This window comes from Onychostoma macrolepis, chromosome 02, assembly GCF_012432095.1.
Source record: "Onychostoma macrolepis isolate SWU-2019 chromosome 02, ASM1243209v1, whole genome shotgun sequence".
NCBI classification, from domain to species: domain Eukaryota; kingdom Metazoa; phylum Chordata; class Actinopteri; order Cypriniformes; family Cyprinidae; genus Onychostoma; species Onychostoma macrolepis.
Genome location: NC_081156.1, coordinates 25,643,879 through 25,665,103, shown reverse-complemented (window position 1 = coordinate 25,665,103; position 21,225 = coordinate 25,643,879). Strand labels below are relative to the sequence as shown.

The following is a 21,225-nucleotide window of genomic DNA, read 5'->3' as shown; positions in this document are numbered from 1 at the left end:
TGTATTTTTGGCTATTGCAACAAATATACCCCAGCGACTTAAGACTGGTTTTGTGGTCCAGGGTCACATTTGTGAAATGTGGGGAACTTTTCTGTCCTCATTTGAAGTGAAAATGCTGTGTGAAGCAAAACATATCACAAACAATTAGAATGTATTACATGTTTAATATGCATCTATATTTTGGATTGGACTATATTTGTCACTGTGGCTCTATGACTGGTTAGGAGAAGTATAAAAGGGCAGTCACACTAGATTTTACATAGGAGAAAACATTTAATTTAATTTAATAGTATTTATTTATTTATTTATTTAGTATTGCTACTTTTTCTAACATCTCTAGTGCTTAACCCTAGTCAAAAATAAATAAATAATAAATACAAAAATGTAATAGTACTGTTCAATGGCCTAGCTTAGGAGATCTCAAAATTAATAGCATATTTATCTTTCATATTGTACAATTTGATGCCTAAATTCACTGTACATTATTCTGTATAGTATTTCAAATAATGACAAGTTAGTATAAATTATTTTTTCTACAACACTGCAACCCTATGAGTGTCTTCCTTTTGTTCTTCCTTTCATTCATATTATTATGGATGCAAAACCACTAAAATGAGTTTCCTCCATGTTTGATTTTGAGGCCAGTATGTGACATTTGAATCTTCTGTTGGTCTAACGTCATTTTGCTTTGCGAACTTGCAGGTCAGAGTTCACCAAACCCAAACTTTTGTAGGCAGTGAAAGACAAATATTCTTCACATTTGTTCACATTCATATGAATGTAAGTGAATGGCACACAAAACCCAGTGTGTCCGCCCTTTAAGGGCCGTCCTCTTGACACACGAAAGCTTGTTTGTCCTATTTGTCATATAAAAGCCTTGTGTTTCTTTCCCATAATGCTTTGCTAAAAGCATGTATGATTATCGCTAAGAGCATTATTATGATTTGTGATATTCCGCATGGAGCGTTTATATTGATAGGACCTTTTAGGGAAACACATCTGTAAACTATCTACAGATCAATAAACTCTTAGATAAATGTCATAAGTAGCGGCTTTATTCATGTTCAAATGCTATCTGTACTTGTGCGGGTATCGATGGCTTTGTAGGGAAAAAGTCAATAAAAGACCTCAAAGCATTCCTTTGTCTCTGTCACCGTAAATAGGAAATTATGCTGTGTGTTTGTATGTGTGTGGCATATTAGAAGGAATAACAGAAAAAAAAGAAGGAAGTAGAAAGACAAACAAACAAAGGAAGAAAAGAATAAAGCTGGAGGGAGGACAAAAATGGGCGAGAAATAAAAGAAAGCGGACAAACATGAAAAGAGAATGAAAGAGAAAACAGAGCTAGAGAACAAATGCTGAGAAAGGGCTTGGCTTGGGTGTTGGGATTAATGACAGTGCATTCCTCTAGTATCACTTCCTCTCTTCATTAGCGTGTCATAAAGCCGTGCACTGCTGTCTGTCATTCAGACATTCCACACCACTCCCGTACAGAGTGTTTCACAGGCCTGACATAAACATTCACACACTGAGTGTCGTTATGATAGCTGGAGGTGAAAGACTAAGAGTTCTATCTCAAAACGATGAGCTACTGTAGCAGTATATGTTAAATAGTTCATGATCATTAACGTCTCAATTTTCTCTCACTTTCTTTCTCTTCACAGCCTGTAAGATCGGTTACTACAGAGCGCTGGCTACAGACGACAGCTGCTCTAAGTGTCCCCTGCACAGTTACTCCATTAGGGAGGGATCCACTTCCTGTGCCTGTGACAAAGGCTTCTTCAGGTCTGAGACAGACCCTGCTTCTATGCCATGCACACGTAAGTGTATTTAACCTTCACACACTTTATCTGGGTTCACACTGACTCCTTGGATGAATATACACTTTGTGCACCTCTGGTTTTTGGAGCATGTGCACAACTTTGAGACCGGTTGTAGTCCAAATTACACTACCATTCAGAAGTTTGGGGTTGATACGATTTTTTAAAAATATTTTTGAAAGAAGGCTCTTATGCTCATCAAGGCTGCATTTATTTGATAAAAATTACAGTAAAAACAGTAGTATTTTGAAATATTATTTTTGAGTTTTCTATTTTAATATATTTCAAAATGTAATTACTGCAGTATTCAGTATCACACGACCTTCAGAGATCAGTGTAATATGCTGATTTGGTGCTCATAAAATATTTATTATTATCAACACTGAAAACAGTTGTGCTGCATAATTTTTTTGTGGAAAACATGATAGAACAGCATTTATTTAAAATAAAACTTTTGGTAACCTAATAAATGTCACTTAAGGCTTCCTTGTTGAATAAAAGGTATTGATTTTTTTTTTTTTTAAATGTATACTGACCTCAAACACATGTTTGATGATCTCTTTCTAAGTGTGCCATTCTTGGCAAGAATAAGCTGTAATGTGGACCAGATTATGCTTGTAGTCAAAAGTCGGCTATGTGAGACTAAAAACACAGGCGTAAACAAACCACCCTGGACATGAGTAATCATTAGACCAGGTCAGAAATTTTGAACTGAGGAAGCACATATCACTCATGAGAACCAACACCGCCTGGACTTGTATCAGACTGCAGCTGTTCACTTCACACACCAATGGAGCAGTTTTCCTAAAGGCTACTTACCAAAGTTAAAGACAAAAAATGTGCTTGACAGTGACAAATTATTGGACGTTTAATTGCAGCGGATGTTATTTTGTGTCTTTTATTCCTGCGTTGCCTAATCAAAAACTTTGGTGACTGACTGAAAATGTGTGTGTGTAGCAGTGAGTTGGGAGGAGCCCTGTCATGATGAGTAAAGACAGATATGTGTGTCAGACCCTGAGGTGAGTCATAGACTTGATAACAGTGTTCTGCTTGTTAAATAGAGACCTGCATTGAAGCGGCAGCAGTCGATGCGCCACAGCTCTGAGCCAAGACGACAGGGTTAATTGTAAAAAACGAACACACACGTCAAGTCGTTCTTTCTCACATACGAATCACTCAGGTTTTTGCAGACACACACACACACACTTAAGCCGGCGTGATCAAAAAATAATTACTTGATAAATTTATTAAAGATCTCTGGGAAAAGGGCAGAGAGGCACCCAGACCAGATGTGTTCACGGTGTCAGATTTAATAGGTTTTCCAGATCTGAATGATCAGGGGCGGCAGGTGGGGGGAAAGGGCTCTTATGCACCTATCGGACGTCTGGACGTGCATTTTACGTATCGGATTGTCTTTCTCGCTTCTATCTCCTCTTTAATTGGAGCTCTCTTTCATATCGCCGTCTGTCGTTCACCCAGAAGCACCCGTCACACACTCAGCAGCCAATTCGCTAAAGGCGCACACAAAAAAACGAGATAAAAAGGCGCTAGGTAGCAAGGGAGGGAAAAAAGGAGAAATGCAAGAAAGTGGGGAGACAGACAGCGAAGAGGCGCGAGAGAAACGACCCCATTACGCTTGCCGAGCTGAGATTCTCTCTCTCACCTTATCGTATTAAAATGCAGCGAAGCCAGTCGACTTAATCAGCTCCTGTCAATCACAGAGCGTGTGGCACCAAGCCACCATGGGAGCGTGCTCGGTTCACCCCACTCTGCCGGGTGGGTACAGCAGCCACATACTTAATACAGGTTAAACAGAGTTTAAAGACCATTTACACTTAAAGCTCAGCCAGGAGGAATTCAATCTAATCCAGACCTAGGTCAGATATGTGTTTGAAGTGTTTAAATGATTTGGAGGATATGGAGATATTTGAAAATGGCTTTTGCCATATGAGAGACCTCAAGGAGAGATAATGAGACACATCCTGTTTGAATGTTTGTCCTCTTCACTCACTTCTTCGGGTTTGATGTTGGACATGTGGTAATCGAGACCACCCATAGGAATGAAAAATCTCAAATGAGATCTTTTAAAAAGTTAAATGAGTATTTTTTAGTGCTGTCAATCGATTAAAAAATTGAATCGCGTTAATCACAGTCATGGACTGTGATTAATCATGATCAATCACAAATTTTAAATACTAGGATTTACCTGTAAATGTGTTGAAATAAAGAAATGCATGACAAACTAGTTTAAGGAAACAGAACCTTTCACACTTCTGCCAGGTATGAGACATAATCCTTTATTATTTTGTTTTTATTCAGCCATTATCAGCCTTTAATTATTTAATTATTGTACCTGTTCTGCAGGTGTATTAGAGCTAATATTAGCATCATGCTTCATAAGACAATTTATGAGATTAATAGTACACTTTTACTCAGAACTCACTTCAAACCACCATCGAGTGTTTGTAATAAATTCCTTTTGTGATCACATGTGGAATTTGGTCATTTACTGCACAAATTAGCATAGATGTACACATTCAACTAAAGAAAATCACATACAAACCATATCTTATCGTAATCGTGTGTTTATTATCTTATATAATCTATAGCGGCTGTTGTCAAGTTTATTTCTGCTGGCTAAAACTCACGTTGTTTGTGATGTTACAACCGTCTCTCTGTTCTTAAGTTGCCAGGTATACATTCCAAGTATAATACACATTAGTAAAAGGATCTATTTTAATTTTTATTTGTCTATATACACTTTGGGCGGTCGCGGTACATTATAAAAGTAGCCCAAAAAACCGCAACCCTCGGCTCTGTAATTTTTCCGGCGACTGTATTTTCAAAATAGCCCACTTGTGCAGCGACCCTGGCAACACTGGTTCCCCGTACCCTCATCACTCAATGGTATAGATAACCTTCCACGCTGCGATGATGGCGAGAAGTTGGGGTCAAACCTTGTCAAACGATTAATTTGCGTTAAAAAAATATTAATGCGTTAAAATTTTTTGATTAATCGCATGCCATAACGTGTCACTGTTGACACCCCTAGTAATTTTTAACAAAGTACTAGCTAAATATGCCAACTTTGGCTCTATCAGTTGTGTGATTTGGAAACAAGACTACCTGCTTGCCTGGCCAATAGGAGATGAGGAGACACACTTCAAGTTTAAAATTTCATTTGTTTCTTCGATTCAAATGAGACCCACGTGGAGACTTACATAAGAGCATTTATAAAATTCGAATGTGCAAGGTTTTCTGGGCAAAAACAGTCTGTCATGCTTCTTGTTATTGCAAACTGGTATGTTATTATTTTAATTATCATAATCAAAAACACACTAGTGTGTAGCATAATTAGTTTTATTGTTTACTGAACTTTGTTATTCTTTTAGTTATTTACCTATTGTAGCTAATGAATCGGAAGTCTCGCACAGTCACAGGAAATAACTTGCTTCCACATTGAAAAGTAAGGTGGATTTCTCTTGCTCCTCAGATTTCATCATGATATTAAAGACTCTAACAACCTCACATAATCTGGAGTTTGAATAGAGATCTCAGCAGTGTCTCAAGCTGTCAAGATTTGAGATTTCAGTCTGATTTTAAACATTTCTCATCCAGTTTTCACAAATGATCTGCTCTATAAAATCCAGATTGATATTCTAGAAATGTAAAAACACTATAATGTATGTTAACAATTCTGTCACTTCTTTCTATATTTATTTTAGGACAAACATCTATATTCAAGTTCATACTTAAATACAACAAAACCGAGAACTCAATTAAGTCTCCTGAGCAATAAAAGAGCAACCTCTGAGCAATAAAATGTACCTCCGGGCAAGCTTTGTGAGAAAGTCAACCTGGGATTGCTGATTTAGAGAACCATATTTATGATGAGAACGTCATTGCTATACCAGAAATGGCAACGAGGGCAACCAAATTAGCATTTATGAGATCCCTATCAGCAAGTTGCTCAATTATGGAGATGTAATCATTTTCTCTCTCTTGCTCTTACTCTCTCGCGGGTTGAATGTATTTCCTTTTTGCGCAGCTAGCACTGCGTCGCCTGTGGTGCTGGTTTGTCATAAATGTAATTATCTTTAAATTCAGCAGCGCCTGGTTTACGAAAACACCACGGAGAAAAACAGTGCAAATGTACACAAATACACACAAGCACAGAAACAGACTTGTATCCATCATAGGCTGTAACATCACCTGCCTGCAGTGGCAATAAAAGGGTGTGTGTGTGTGTGTGTGTGTGAGCGTGTGTGGATGTGTATTTGTTTGCCATTGAAGATTCCCTTGCCAAGGGTGTATTTTGAGATCAATCTCTGCCAGAGTCATAATCCTGTTTTGTTTGTTCCAAAACTTCAAGACATCACTGTGGTGGAAATTAAACATAAATCATGTGCATATTTTGTCATAGTGTCTCTAAACTATGTTTCTTTTTCCAAAATTGTCTTTTCGTAGAGCCCCCATCTGCTCCTCAACACCTTATTTCCAATGTGAATGAGACCTCTGTGAATCTGGAGTGGACTGCTCCAGCATCCTCCGGCGGCAGGCTGGACCTCGCTTACAATGTCATATGCAAGCGGTGCAGCTCTGACGGTCAGCGCTGTCAGCCCTGCGGCAACGGCATCCATTTTTCACCTCAGCAGCTGGGCCTTCGCACCACCCGGGTATCCATAAACGACCTGCAGGCTCACACCAACTACACATTTGAGATCTGGGCAGTCAATGGGGTCTCCAAGCAGAGTCCCGGACCAGAACAGGCGGTGTCTGTGACGGTTACCACCAACCAAGCAGGTAAGTGTGTGGTTTATGTTCACAAATTATTGTTGAATATAATATTCCTACTATTATGAATTCATTAAATACCAGGCTGATGTCGTCATGTGATCTGGTCACAGGCTGATGTGTTGAATTTGTCACCAGAGTCTGATACAGAACATAGTCATCAAGTCGGTAATCAACTTCCCGTCTGTGAAAGTGCTCTGTCTTATATCACCACAGAGAAATTTCTAATTACTCCTTGTCTGGGTCTGTCAGAATGGATTTTTATGACACTAAACCGCATGTCGGGTCAAATTGCGCATATGTGCATTTGTTGGCTGCTCACATTTGTTTGCGCTGAGTGGACTATTAACTTTTACAAGGTGTTTAATTTCGGGTTCTTGAGAAAGCGTGAGACAGGAAGTGCCTTTTTGTCTGGCTTTCGGGATTTTGTGTGTAGGGCCCCCAGGAGAGGGGTCTTCCAAGAGTCTTTCTCACCATCATTGTCTTGGTGAACTCTGATAGTAATGGCCATCACACCTGTCTGTACACTCTTCAAACAGACCTTTACTCCTGACCGTCTGTTCTTAGCTTTTATAACCCCATATATTTGGGCTCTGAGCAGTCATTGCCCTATAGCACTAAAGTACCTATTGGTGCTTGCTAAAGGCCATATCAGTATTAATATTTTTGATATTTCTAGCCACCACCAGAATGTCCTACCAGCTGCCCTAGTAACCACCTATTGTTGCTTTTGTAGCCACTCAGAAAATCTTTGGAACTGCATAGCAGCAAGTTGTATTGATTTTTGTCAGGGAATGTAAAAATCAAGCTAATATAAATATGAAACACTGATCTGTCTATAATTATAATTTTCATCTGCACTGAGGAATTGAGCCATGATCGTTTTGTGGTCTGGCTTCCCCTTTGGCAACTGTAGAGTGTCATTGATAAAACCCTAAAGATTACAGATAAGCATGTGCTCCCTGGATGACTACATCAATGGACCTTCTGTAGTAGCAAAGTGGAATTATGAGAGAAGGAAAAGAATCAGAAGCACTTGAGTGATTCGCACAGCGGATCCGGAATGATGATATAATGGGCACTTCACTTTGATGATTTGATGTTTTTCTGGGAGTTACGAAGCTGTAATCACTACATTTTTCAGATGCTAACCTGTGGAGCTTCTAGCGTTTAGTTGTTTTTTGGATTTTCTCAGTATGACAACACATATCTCCAATATCATACCTCCTCATTACTTTATAGCACTAACATGTTTATGTTTCTTTGAAACAGATGGGCGGTCGGGGTTCTCCTAGCAATACTAAGCTTATTCTCTTTGTGTTTTTCTCCTCCTCCAGCTCCCTCTCCAGTTACCACCATCCAGGCCAAGGACATCACCAGACACGCTGTGTCTTTGGCATGGCAACAGCCTGAGAGACCCAACGGAGTCATTCTTGAGTACGAGGTCAAGTACTACGAAAAGGTGAGAAGATTCATGGGAAAGCAGTTTCCAAAATTTTGCCCTGATGAAATTATCCGTGTTGAAAAGACCAGCATAGATGGTCACCAACATATGTTGTGTTTTGAATATGGGTGTGCAGCCCCATGAGGCTTCTTAACCAGCTTGGTCAACCTGCTTCACCAGAAGGACCATGCTGGTTGGAAACATTCAATTTTGTGTTTTGTGACGTTCTTCATCATGACAGCATGAGATGAGGGATATACAGTGTTTTGGAAAATATAGTTCAGGATTAGGCCTAGTGACATGACTTACCTGTCAGGAGCTACAAATGGGAGAGATGCTTCTTTGAAACCACAGATTAAGATGTAGCAATCAAGGTGAAGTCCTTAACATGAGCCGTATGATGTCAGGTACATCAAAACGAGAGAGCTGCATTTTAGTTCATGGCTAGACCAGACTCACTCACATTCGCAGCAGGAGTGTGGTGAACCGGCGGGTCAGAACAGCATGGGGTGGATGGACAGATCTAGGGTGAAGCATACAGGCCGTTGGGATACAGGGAAGATAACAGCATTCTCCTCTCTCTGCTCCCGCTGTGTCTTCCTCTGGCTGACTGATTACAGATTGCAGCAGTGGTCAGATTCTTTTCCCTTATACTCTGAGGTTTTCCATTGCAAACACACACTGACACACACACAAAAGTTCTTGTTTCGCGATCCAACAATTACAAGCCAAACATTAGGGGACATCGGGAAAAAAACAAAACAATTAAACTTAGTTCCTTTGCTTGTTTTGGTTCAAACTTGACATCGTTTAAGTGGTTTGGATCTAGTGATGAAACAAGGGAATTTTGAACAAGCAAATTCAGGTTACACCCAAGGGAGCAAGTGAAAACAAAGATGGCAACCTTGTTTTTGTACAGCGAGGTTGTGGTTTTCCCTACAAAAGCCTGGCTGTAGTTTCTGTGTCAGACATTAAATAAATCTCTCTTCCGTTTTGTTTTATCAGGGTTTGATTCCAAATAAAACAATCCTAATGACCAATTCCACAAGTTGGTTCAACATTTCCTGTTCCTCTCATCCAATCAGGATCAAAACGAGCGCAGCTATCGCATAATGAAGACCTCATCCCGAAGTGCCGAGATCAAAGGCCTGAGCCCGCTCACCTCTTACGTGTTTCATGTGCGTGCCCGCACCGCCGCTGGCTACGGAGACTTCAGCGCCCCCTTCGAGTTCATGACCAATTCAGGTAGGTTTGCATGTGCGTGTTACTGAACCGACAATGGCAAGTCTTTGTTTCCACAATTAGAGACTCGTGTTGAGTTTTAGGGTGGATCAGCCATTCATCCGGAAACTATTTCTCTAAAGTAACATAATTATAGCCTGTATGCATGTTTTCCTTTTCTTTACGGTAGTTTCTTTGTTTGCTCACTACAAAGTCGCTGGTATTTTTAAAAGCACTTTAAAGTAAACTCTGTAACGAGTGGAATGTTTTGGAGCTTTGATACTAGGTCATTTCAGCAACTTAAAAAAAAAAATGTTCCTCTCTGATGAAACAAGGCTCTCCTATACAAATTCAAAATGGCTGACAAGTTTAATCTGACACTTTAAATGAGAATTACACATTTGAGATGAACTTTAATGTTATTTTTCCTTTCAGTTCCTTCTCCCATCATCGGAGATGGCGCTAACTCCACAGTGCTGTTGGTGTCTGTGATCGGCAGTGTGATTCTGTTGCTCATCTTCATCGGAGTCTTCATCATCAGCCGCAGGTAAGCCACCAGGCCCAACTGGGTGTCAGTCGTCTCACAGATACTGTCTGAATCTGGAAGCATTCCTTCGTCTTTCCCCTTGTCCCTGTGGGCATCTCCGTCACCTCTCCCTCACCCTGTCTGTCATCCTATATCAGTCTTTCTATCTGTTGTGCTCCTGCTGTCTTCCCCTCTCTCTACCTGTCCATCAGTCTGGTTCTCACGGCTCTTCCTCCTTCTCTTTCCCGCTCTCTCGCTCTCTTTTTCCCTGTGGTGTAGCTAGTGGTATTGTGACAGGCCGTTGGCAGCTCTGCCTGATTAGTCTCCGCTGTGCTGCTACGGGTCTCTGTGCCGTGTGTGTTGAAATCCGTAGGGAACACGTACCATTCCCAAGGGAGCCGAGACGCACGGCAGGACGGTGTATGTGTGCATACGTGTACGTCTGTGTACTGTACTCAATCAGAGTGGCTGTCATACTCCCATGGGCAAAACGTCATGGTTGCTTTACCTTAATCAAACAACTTTTTCTTGCCAAACTCTCTGCCAGCTACGGGCTTACTCCACTATGGTTATCATCAGCTACATTTCCCTTTCATAAAGCCTCCTCCTATTGTGTCCGATCGTAGTTTCCCAAGACCAGGGTGAGAGTGTCTATTCTTACAGTGGTTGACATTGTATCATTATCAGCTGAGATAATCATTTCTGCATCCTCAAAGTCCCCGAAGAGGAGCTTCACCCTCATTCAGGGTGAAAATAACAATCCAAGCTAATGAATGGGGCTTTTGTTTTGGCCAAGCAGCCATTAAGCACTTCCTCAGTGGAGCCCTTCAACGGGAGACAAGACTACACATCCCAAGTAGCTCTCACCTTTGGCCCACTCTTCTCTACCTTGAGGGGACACCCACCGCTCGATCGTGAAGGCGAGGAGGGGGTTTACAGCCTCTCACAAAGCCATGGGTTCCTCGCTTCGGTACTTGGATAGCACACCTGATAATCTTCTTGTTCCTAAAATAAACGTGTACCGACCATTCGGGCTGATGGCAGGGCCTCCTCCTACGAAGGCATGGCCCCCTGCAGGCAGAGCTATTTCCAGCTTCTGCGGTGCGCTCAGGCGTTAAAGCCTGGCTCTTTCCTCCTGTTCTACCTGTGGATATGCCCCTCTCCCTCCCTCTAGCCTTTTCTTCCTTCACTAGCCCCGAACCTTGGGGGCCTTTGTCAACGCCAGAACGCACTAGAAAAACAATAACAGCAGTTGTGCATTCCCGGCCGAGCCCCCACTCTCTATATACAGGCAGGTGACCCCATCCCCAGCAGGGAGTCTTGGGCTAGGGCAGCGTCCTGGGTGGGGTTGTTATCCGTTCCATTGCTTCTCTTCTGCTCCCTGCGCCCATGCCGAGGGGTCAGTGGTTGGCCCTAAGGGGTCAGCAGGTGATTGGGTGAAATGGTAACTTTGAAGGTGGCGCATACTAGCTCATTTATGTCATTGTGGACAGATGAGGTGAGATGTTTTTAGGGGAAGGGGTGGAGTGGTTTAAAATGGGATTTAGTTGCTGCTTTGGCCACTTGATGAGTGTGTGTTTACTAGTCTCTCATTCTCTTTACCTCGTTCATGTTTGTTCTTTATCTGTCAATCTCTAAATGACTTCAGATGAAAGACTTGGTTTGTGAACAGACCTTCTTTCTAATTTGATATGGTGTACTCTCACTCTCTGTGCAGCTTTATTAGCATTGCAGATTTTTACAGCCCCACTTTTAAAGAAAAGGTTAAAAGGTTATTCAAAACTTGACCTGGTTCAATGACTTGGAACAGCATGTTCCTTCATGTACTGGCCCACACGTCTCACACGTGCCAGATAGTCTTTTTTTTTTGTAAAAATATTTCATCTGATTTAACCCCCCCACAATGTATATAAACATTCAACACTAACCTAGAAGGTGAAAAGCCTGTGTAAGGATGTGTTTTAATAATAGTTCAAAGTCAAATAATTTATGCAAAATTTAATGCAAAAAAGTTACTTTACCCTTCTGACTTTTAAATTGCACACTTTGTTCACGATCAGATTTTTTGACATTGTTAAATCTCAAAGAATTTCATTCTTGTAAAAAAGAGAGACATCAAAAAAAGAGATCTTATTTGTGATTTCTCTTTCATGTGATTTAAAATCCCTCTCATCTCTCTGTTAACAGGAGAAGCAAATACAGCAAAGCCAAACAGGATTCTGATGAGGAGAGGCATTTACATCCAGGTAATGCTGCGGCCATGTAAACACATATACACAATGACACATTATCTAATATGTATGTATCATCTAAGTTAAAGTTGTAAATAAGAAGAGAAGTTTGTATGTTCTCAGTGTGGTAGAAGACAAACAGAAGCCAACAAGAGAGGGAGGAGAATGGAAAACAGATGTTGTATATTCATCATTTTGTCTGTCTTCCAACTATCCTCCCCTCCTCTTCTTTCAACCTTCTAACATGTAGGCACCTCTCTCCGTCTCTCCACAGGGGTTCGGATCTATGTGGACCCCTTCACCTATGAGGACCCCAACCAAGCAGTCCGTGAATTCGCTAAAGAAATCGACGCCTCCTGCATCAAGATTGAAAAGGTCATCGGCATTGGTGAGCAAAAGACCTGCTGTTTTCCTTTCCGTCTGTCTCAGACCGAATGTAGCTAGACCACAACTGTTACAGTGAAATGTTAGCCCACCGTTCCAGAGATATCTCATGGGTCATTATGTACCACAGACATTTCTGATTCTTTTTCCATTTAAAGGAGAATTCGGGGAGGTGTGCAGCGGTCGTCTCAAAATGCCTGGAAAACGCGAGATCTGCGTGGCCATAAAAACCCTCAAAGCAGGATACACCGACAAGCAAAGGCGGGACTTTCTGAGCGAGGCCAGCATCATGGGCCAGTTCGACCACCCCAATATAATTCGACTGGAGGGAGTCGTCACTAAATGTGAGTCTTTTGAGTGTTTTTAATATGAACAAGCTACTCATTTACTGTGACCACATCCTTTCAAACTGATTTGTTCTGGATTTGCATATCATTTGCAAATCGTGACCTCGTTGATCTCACAATTCAAGCTGTGTGCTTCACTGTCTACAGCCATCTTTCATGAAAAGTCTTTTTACTAAGTGATGCATGATGATTTTGTTAATTAAATTAAATTCTCTTTTTATTGTTTATTATTTCTTCTTTAAAGCCTAAACCTCATTAAATTGGTAGGATTTATACTTTAAAACAAGAAACAAGACTTTATTATTCATAGTAGTTTTATTACCTTAAAAATAAATAACGAGTAATAAAGTCGTATGCGGTTTTGCTTCTTACATAACTTTTAACAACTCTTTTGTTGTATGCCAAGCACCTAATATGTTTACATATTTTACTGGAAAACAAGACAAAAATACTTATCAAGAAAAGTATTGTTTGCTGTGTTGCCAGCTTATTTGGCCACCCATTGAAACTCTGCTGTAGAGCTGATGGTTTTCATTTCTTTAGGTTTTTGACTTTTGCTTTGACTTTTAGCCATCAAAAGCCTTTTATTAAAAATTGGACCGCTTTGCTTCTAAATTTTTTTTACTGTTGATGTCTGCCTCCTGTTTGCATCTTAAATGCATTTTGGAACCACACTGAAGAAATGACGTACTCTCCATTCCTTAATTTGATGAAAATCAACCCTGTCTTTTGTAACGCACCCTTCCCATTACCAGAACGGAATCTTGGCAGGCTGGCAGACCTGACATCAAACCTTTTAATAACTTGTTATTGATTGAAAGTTGACTCTCTCATATGTGTGTTTAAGAAACCTCTAGGGTGTAGTTGTGGCCAGACCTTACCGTGCATAACAAATATGAGGAGGACCTAGAGTGTGTCTGTGTGAGCATGGAGCTGTGATTTGCATTAGATGGCTTTGCATTTGACAGCTGGACTGAAGAACACCCTTAGTGTCTTCTGACGCTGATGGCTCTTGTGCTGTCTGGCAGCTCGGGAGCTCTGGAGAAACACAAAGATGAAGATGTGTGCGTTTTTTTTTTTTTTTTGGAGTTTGTTTTGGTAGACTGCATGGGAGAGAACTGCGTTCATATGCAGGGGCTTCTGCAGACATGCAACAATCCCACAAACCCACCGAGTCACATCTTTTCTCCAGACAGCCCTGGCAAATCCCCATCCTCTCTGATGTATTAGTGAAGACAATGCCAACAGATGGGTTACAGAGAGAAAGTGAACAGGAGTGAAATAGAGAGCAAAGACATAAGGAGCAAGAGAGAGACCACTCATGGAAAAATACATGATAAATAAAAATGGCGATCCTAGGAATCGAAGTATGCCTTACATGAGTCATTTGCCATTTTGATAGAGTTTGTTTGTGCTATGCATGTGCATTAACTGGACCAAACTGAATTGAACTATTTTATTAGTTTATTTAATTTAATTATTTTTAGAATTATGAGGTAAAATTAAGAAAATGTATGAAACCACTGTGATCAGAACTTTTCCTTTAACTGGTGTCTCATAGTTGGCTTAGTTTGAAGCGTTGGAGTGCTGTTTGTTATTAGCAGCCCTTCTCCCATAATCCTCAGCATGGCAGAAGTAGTGTCTTCAGGATAACTGTTATTACAAACAGACAATGGCAGCCCTCTCATAGCCTACGCCTCCAACCGGGCCAATTAAACCTGTTAAATAAATTACTAATGATGTAGAAATTGTCCTAAATAAATAAAGACAAAATGCCCCTAAGCCTCAGAGAGCGGGAGAGAAGCAGGATGCCAGCCGTCTCCGCAGAAAGCATTCACAGACTGGCTTGGTGGGCGCAGTCTTTTATGCGCTGGCATTAAATGCAAGATTGTATTTGCATAATGAAGGCACCGCTAGAACACTGAAATGATTCCTCTGAGGTGAAGCGTGTATGTGCGTATGCGTTTGTAAGCGGCTCTGTGTAGGTGTGTGTGCGTGTGCCATTGTCCTCTTTTGTGAAGCCCCTGCACTCCTTCCTTTCGGCTCCGTGAGAGGGGCCTGCGTTGCCATAGCATTGCCTTGTCTCGGTACTGACTGGCAGGTAATGTGGGAATCCAGCCCTGATAGCCTCCAGCAACGGCTGCATTCAGTAAACAAACCCACACAGAAATCCCACTCGCAAATAGGAGCGAAGAGGAAGAGAGGGGGGAGTGTGAGAAAAGAGGAGGGGCTAGCAGACGGACACTTTAGAGCTTGATTGGGAAGTGTCATTGAAATGTTCTGATGTGTGCAGAGTGCCTTGAGTGCATGCGGTAAAAAACAACAACATGAAATCTCTGCATTTTTCAATGCACATAAAGTTTTCAGTCACTATTTGACTGTTTTTGCCCTTGAAGACAGATGATTGAAGCGGATAATTGGTTCAGGACCTAGATCTACTAACTCTGATTGGTTCTAAATAGGACAAACTACAGCCAATCAGGTGCTATTATGCAGCTACAAAGGATCTGCTTGCTTCATTCTGTTCAGTGGAAGTTAAATTTCCAACTTGGAAACTCAAGTGAAAATTAAGTTTAAGCAAATTAACTGCTTTCATATGTTAAATTCCCAACATATAGTCTAGCATTTGAAATTAGTCTCCACATTTGTTTTTTTTTTTATGTTTTTGAAAGACATCTCTTATTGTCACCAAGGCTGCATTTATTTGATCAAAAATATAATTTTTTCTATTTTAATATATATTTTAATGTAATTTATTCCTTTGATAGCAAAGCTTAATTTTCAGTAGCAATTACTCCAGTCTTTAGTGTCGCATGATCCTTGAGAAATCAATTGATTATGTTGATTTGGTCCTCAACATTTGAGCAACAGCTGTGCTGCTTAATATTTTTGTGCAAACAGTGATGCATTCTTTTTTCATGATTTTTAGATGTATAGAAAATTCAAAAGAAAAGGACATTTTTATAAAATATAATTATTTTGTAACATTATCAATGGCTCTACTGTCACTTTTCACTTACAGTACATGTTCTTTTTTTTCTCTCTCTGCACAGGTAAGCCAGTTATGATCATTACTGAGTACATGGAGAACGGATCCCTTGATGCCTTTCTTAGGGTGAGTTTGTTTTGTGTTTTACAAGTATTTCAAGCACATCTTTTTGACTCAGCAGTCATTTAGTACTTTGGTGTTCTGTATTGGCTTAAACATCATTTAACTGTAAATGTTGTTCCTTCGTAGAAGAACGATGGGCGGTTTACTGTAATTCAGCTGGTGGGCATCCTGCGTGGAATCGCTTCAGGAATGAAGTATCTATCTGACATGAGCTACGTCCACCGTGACCTGGCGGCACGCAACATCCTGGTTAACAGTAACCTTGTGTGTAAAGTGTCTGACTTTGGCATGTCTCGAGTTTTGGAGGAAGATCCAGATGCTGCTTACACTACTAGGGTAAGTTTGACCGATATTATTTGTTTGCAGCCTTGCATTTGCAGCCCTAACACAAGCTTTAACCCATTATCTTCAGCATTTAACCCGCATGTGCTTTCATGAAGTGCTGGTATCTTTTCAAGTGTAATAGAAATTAGCAAACTAACCCCAGAATTGAGTGCCGAGCGTGTGTATGTGCGTGTGTGCATGCGTGTGTGTGATTAACCTCCATGCATGTGTTTGCTATCTCTTTTGAAAGGAAATAACAGGAACCTATCAATCACAGGGAGGCAAGATACCTATTCGCTGGACCGCTCCAGAAGCCATTACATACAGGAAGTTCACCTCCGCCTCTGATGTATGGAGTTACGGCATTGTCATGTGGGAAGTGATGTCATATGGAGAACGGCCATACTGGGACATGAGTAACCAGGATGTAAGTGTTGGACGAAGTGGATTCAGAGCTTCAGTGTATTCATTTTCAGCTGTTGTTTAACACCATTTGGATGTTTCTTTGTTTCAGGTTATAAAGGCAATTGAGGAGGGCTATAGACTGCCTCCTCCCATGGACTGTCCAGTTTCTTTGCACCAGCTGATGCTGGATTGCTGGCAGAAAGAGCGTGCCGAAAGGCCAAAGTTCAGCCAAATTGTCAACATGCTGGACAAACTCATTCGCAACCCCAACAGCCTGAAAAGGACAGGAGGAGAGATAGCCAGGTAATAAAATACATCTCATATAAACCAAGGGACAACTTGCACCTATTTTTTTGAAGGGCACCAATCACAGTTCTGGTGCAATTTTTCCACTGTCTGATACCTTTCCATTCATTATTTTATACATTTATATGATAAAAAAATATATCATTTTAATGTAATTTTAATGCAATTTCCAAATATGTATTTGTTTAAAATATATATATATATATATATATATATTTTTTTTTTTTTTTTTTTCTGTTTGTGTATGTGTGTATATATATATATATATATATATATATATATCCATTTAGCTCATTTTAAATTTGGCCATTTTAAAATCCACTTGGCTTAAAATCTTAGCTCAGCCTGAATGGGCATGTCTCTTGTCGTATAAGTCATGTTCTTGGTTCCAGTCTCATTTTTTACCAGTGATAAATTGGTGTAAATGCTTTTTTAGCTGTGGCACATAAGTGCATGTTACATGCATGACTTGCAGTGTTATAGAAACGTGTTCCAATGAAGTGAAGCTCACGGCTATAAAATATTTTATAGTTCTTTTATACGTTGTTCAAAGTGGGCAACACAGAGCCAGCCCAAGCTCTTGGGGCTCCTAACTTAGTCTTTTCTCTGTTTGTAGACCCAACACCACCCTCCTGGAGCCCAGCAGCCCAGAATTCACATCTACCCTGGGATCAGTTGCCGACTGGCTGCAGGCCATCAACATGGAACGTTACAGAGACAACTTCACCGCTGCTGGCTACACCACTCCAGAGGCTGTGGTCCACATGACACAAGAGTGAGTCACGTGAACAAAACCTGGGCATTCTTAAGGTGTTAGGAAACGTGTGATGTGTGTATGTTGGCTTTGAGAGGGCTTTTGACTAACACAAGAGAAAGAAACCCAGTTCTTAAATCAGCGCTCAGGGATACACGTCCTGACGTATGGGTTCAGTAGTCACATTTCCGTACAAAACCCCTGTAGATGCCAATGAAGCATTGAGAACTTCTACTTTGGCATTCAAATGTTCAGCCAGGATCGAGTTCTTAGATTTCATGTTAAAAGAAAATGAGGAGAGAGGGATAAAAAAATAAACCAAATTAGACCAAATCAAACATGTTCTCATCACTTCTGTCTTTCTGTTTTTTTGGAACAGAGACATGGCGAGGATAGGGATCTCCTCTGCCGCACATCAGGATAAGATCCTCAACAGCGCGCAGGGAATGCTGTCCCAGATGCAACAAATGCAAGACAGGATGGTTCCTGTCTGAACCCATGGGATCAGAACACACAAACTCGAAACATACTTTGGACTTCCTTTTTTTATTTTGGTTCTAAGAAAATCCATTTACCTCATCCATGCACTTTAAATTAAATTTTGGGAAAAAATACAACAAAAAAAAAAAAAACAGATTTCAGAGGAACGATTCAGCACTTTTCTTTTAATAACGCCATCCCCGCCGTCCAGTCAAGAGGATCGTCCCGGACTGTACTGATGCTCTGGATATGATTGTAGGAAGCTTTTCATTTCAATGAAACAACGAAGGAGTTTCTTTGTTCGTTTATTTGATTTTTGTATGTATGTGCCTGTAAGTAAATGTATAAATAGTACTGGATTTTTTTTTTTTTTGGCCGCTCCTGCCATTTCACGGTTACTTGAGTGAGCGGCACCTGGCTGAATTTTTATGCTCGAAATGGAGGCGTCGGAGATAAAGATTTTATGCACTCTTTAACGCTTTTGTTCCGGAGATTTCGGAGAGGCATTCATCTTCCCAACGTCCACAATGGAGGACCAGCTCTGGAAGGTCTCCAGGTCTCCCCACCCTCAGAATGGAATATCTGTCTCCACTCCACAATTCTCCACACCGCTTCACTTGGCCTGTGTTGGAATAGAAAAATCGGCCCTCAGTTTACATCTTTCTCTCTCCACCTCACTCTCCATGGTTTTTCCCCGCTCCATCCGTGCCCTCTCTCTCCTCGCCTTCCTGTCTCCGGAGACCTTCGGCGGGCTGTGAAATCAACACATGTCTCCCTTGCTGGAAGTTCCATCAGAGCTGAGCTAAGGTAAGCACAAAGTAACAAGTCCAACCCAATGTTTATTGGATCTGCTCTACTTCCTCTCCGTCCCCTGCAGTTATTTATCCGCTCATTAGTTGGGATTAGAACCAGTACAGATGAAAACAAGGGATATATATATTGGTGCCGTTTGATGGGATGAGCTCAAAATGAAAACTGAGCCAAAAATGGGAAATGTGTTTTTCCCATGCTCCCCAGCAACAGAGCAAACAGGGCAATTTCAGTTTCCATACTCTGTGGATTACTTCAATTAATGCTGCGTTTGTGTGTCCTGGTCTGTTTACAGAACGCTCTTTGAATCCCTGAATCATAATCATTTTCTTTTTCTCTCTCTCTCCCTCCACAGAGTCACCTTCACACATCTGCTCCGCAGCGATATCTGCTGCGCAGACTCGCATCCATTGCAGTTTCAATAACTACTTTTACTTGACACCGGGACAAAGGACTTCAATTCCCATGATTCCCAGCAAATGCTGAACGCTTCCACGATGGCAGACTGAAAACATGACAAACAACCCGAGGAGCAGTTGAAGGCCCTTCAGTTGTCTCCTAAGAGATTCGATGAGAGATATAATGAACATTTTCATTTGGTCTCACTCTTGACAGGAAAAACTCTCCGTTCTCAGTGCAGCGTGTTGCTGTTTTCTTTGAAGGATGACGGTTTGTTTTGAGGCGCATACACAAAGGACAAAAGCACATGATGTGTGCTAAGACTGCAGAACTTTGTGGCTACTCTCTGGAGACCGACATACTGGAGTTGTTTGCTATATTCGTCAAGCCACTGCTGTTCTTCGCTTCTTACCTATGCTGGAGGTTGTAACTAAAAAACACCACTTTTATTTGGGTCATTTGACTCCAACCGAAAAGATTTAAATGCTAATTCGAATAGTCTGACTGTGGACTGCAAGAAGAAGCACGTTATTTGTACCTAAAATAAACTTATTACAGGAATGTTTATAAAAAGGGAAAAAAAAAAAAAACTTTTAACATTTCAAGTGTGCTCTGTTTCATGTCAGCCACATCCATCCGTCTGATCTGAGAGACTTTCTTCCCGTTCCATCTTTCGATATTCCCTCCTCACCTGTTTAGGACCTGTTTGGAATATGCAATGAATGTGAGAGGAGAGAAATTCAATAGAATGTACCGTGCCAAGTCTCCTAATGTAGTTTATTCTGGAGGAACACTAACAAATCGCATTTTTCCCAACAGATCTAGACATTTTAAGTTTAATGTTGTGCATAATTGTGTCATCGTTTTCCTTCTCTTTCATTTTTTATTTTATGAAATTAGGTACATGAAACATGTCATTTATTTATGGTCTTTTTTATCTAGTTTGTAAATTGTAAAATAGAGCTATGAGAGAAATAAATGATTGCCAAGTGCATTGTAATTAATGTCTAAAGTGATTTATGTGGCTAATTTCGCTAATCCTCCGAAACGGATTGCTGGAAAGGTATTTGGATGGGCCGTCTGATGAGGTATTCTCGCATGGAGAGAAACAGATCCCGTGTTTATATCCACATAAAGTGGCAGCCGAGGGTGAGAGCGGACAGTTGGCTCCAATGCTGGTCACATATTTCTATTACATTCTGGCCGCAGTTTAAACGAAACGCTCGAATGTGGTGGTATAAACAGGTTTGTTGGCCTTGCCAGTAGCATTCAGATTATTTTGAGTTTCTCTTCTCCTTTTCACCCATCATTCCTCTCCTGGTCTCTTTCAGCCTGAGCTTGAAGTGAGTGTTTGTGTAAACGCTGATTGTGAGTAAAAGCAGCTTGGCAGGGATAACCAACACATTAAAAGCGTATCAAAAATAAGAGAAAAAAAAAATGAGAAAATTCTCCACCGAAGAACAATTTCAACAATCAAACCATATTATGGTTGAAGCGGCGGCAGAAGAGGGGGCTGCCCGTGAGTGCCTGCGTTTCGTCAGCCTTTCTTTTTTTTCTCCCCTTCCTTTTTTTTTTCTTTAAACTTTTTTCCTGTCCTTTCTGCACTTTGAATGGGCTGTAATACAGCCGCTTTGGCACGGTACGCCTGCTTAATCAGTAAACATCTGTTTCCCACAGCCGTCCCAGTCGCGATGAGGGCTGATTGTGGAAAGCCTTTGATAAATAAAGGAGGGAGGGGGAAAAAAACGAGGAGAAAACGTAATTTTAGAATCCCAGAAAACCCTGCCGTGAGCCAAGCAATGTTTTTCCTCTGACAATCATTCTAATGAGAGATGCATTCATTATGCATGTATTTAGACGCCCGTCAC

The 21,225-nt window shown here is 40.9% G+C and overlaps 1 protein-coding gene across 5 annotated transcripts in view; it reads left to right on the top strand.

Annotated features, from left to right (window-relative positions):
- The window catches only part of epha4a (eph receptor A4a), a 39,432-nt gene extending 19,075 nt beyond the window's left edge, over window positions 1–20,357 (top strand). Inside the window, exons 4-18 of one of the 5 annotated variants that reach the window (XM_058753406.1) lie at window positions 1,665–1,820; window positions 6,288–6,623; window positions 7,952–8,076; window positions 9,144–9,303; window positions 9,715–9,826; window positions 11,993–12,051; window positions 12,287–12,424; window positions 12,579–12,764; window positions 15,821–15,882; window positions 16,006–16,215; window positions 16,454–16,630; window positions 16,718–16,911; window positions 17,531–17,689; window positions 18,048–18,955; window positions 19,314–20,357. In XM_058753406.1, the coding sequence (XP_058609389.1) occupies window positions 1,665–1,820; window positions 6,288–6,623; window positions 7,952–8,076; window positions 9,144–9,303; window positions 9,715–9,826; window positions 11,993–12,051; window positions 12,287–12,424; window positions 12,579–12,764; window positions 15,821–15,882; window positions 16,006–16,215; window positions 16,454–16,630; window positions 16,718–16,911; window positions 17,531–17,689; window positions 18,048–18,162 (2,189 nt within the window). In that variant the 3' untranslated portion in view covers window positions 18,163–18,955; window positions 19,314–20,357. The other 4 variants (XM_058753414.1, XM_058753422.1, XM_058753430.1 and 1 more) reach the window with 4 other exon arrangements.
- Window positions 20,358–21,225: the final 868 nt, after the last annotated feature.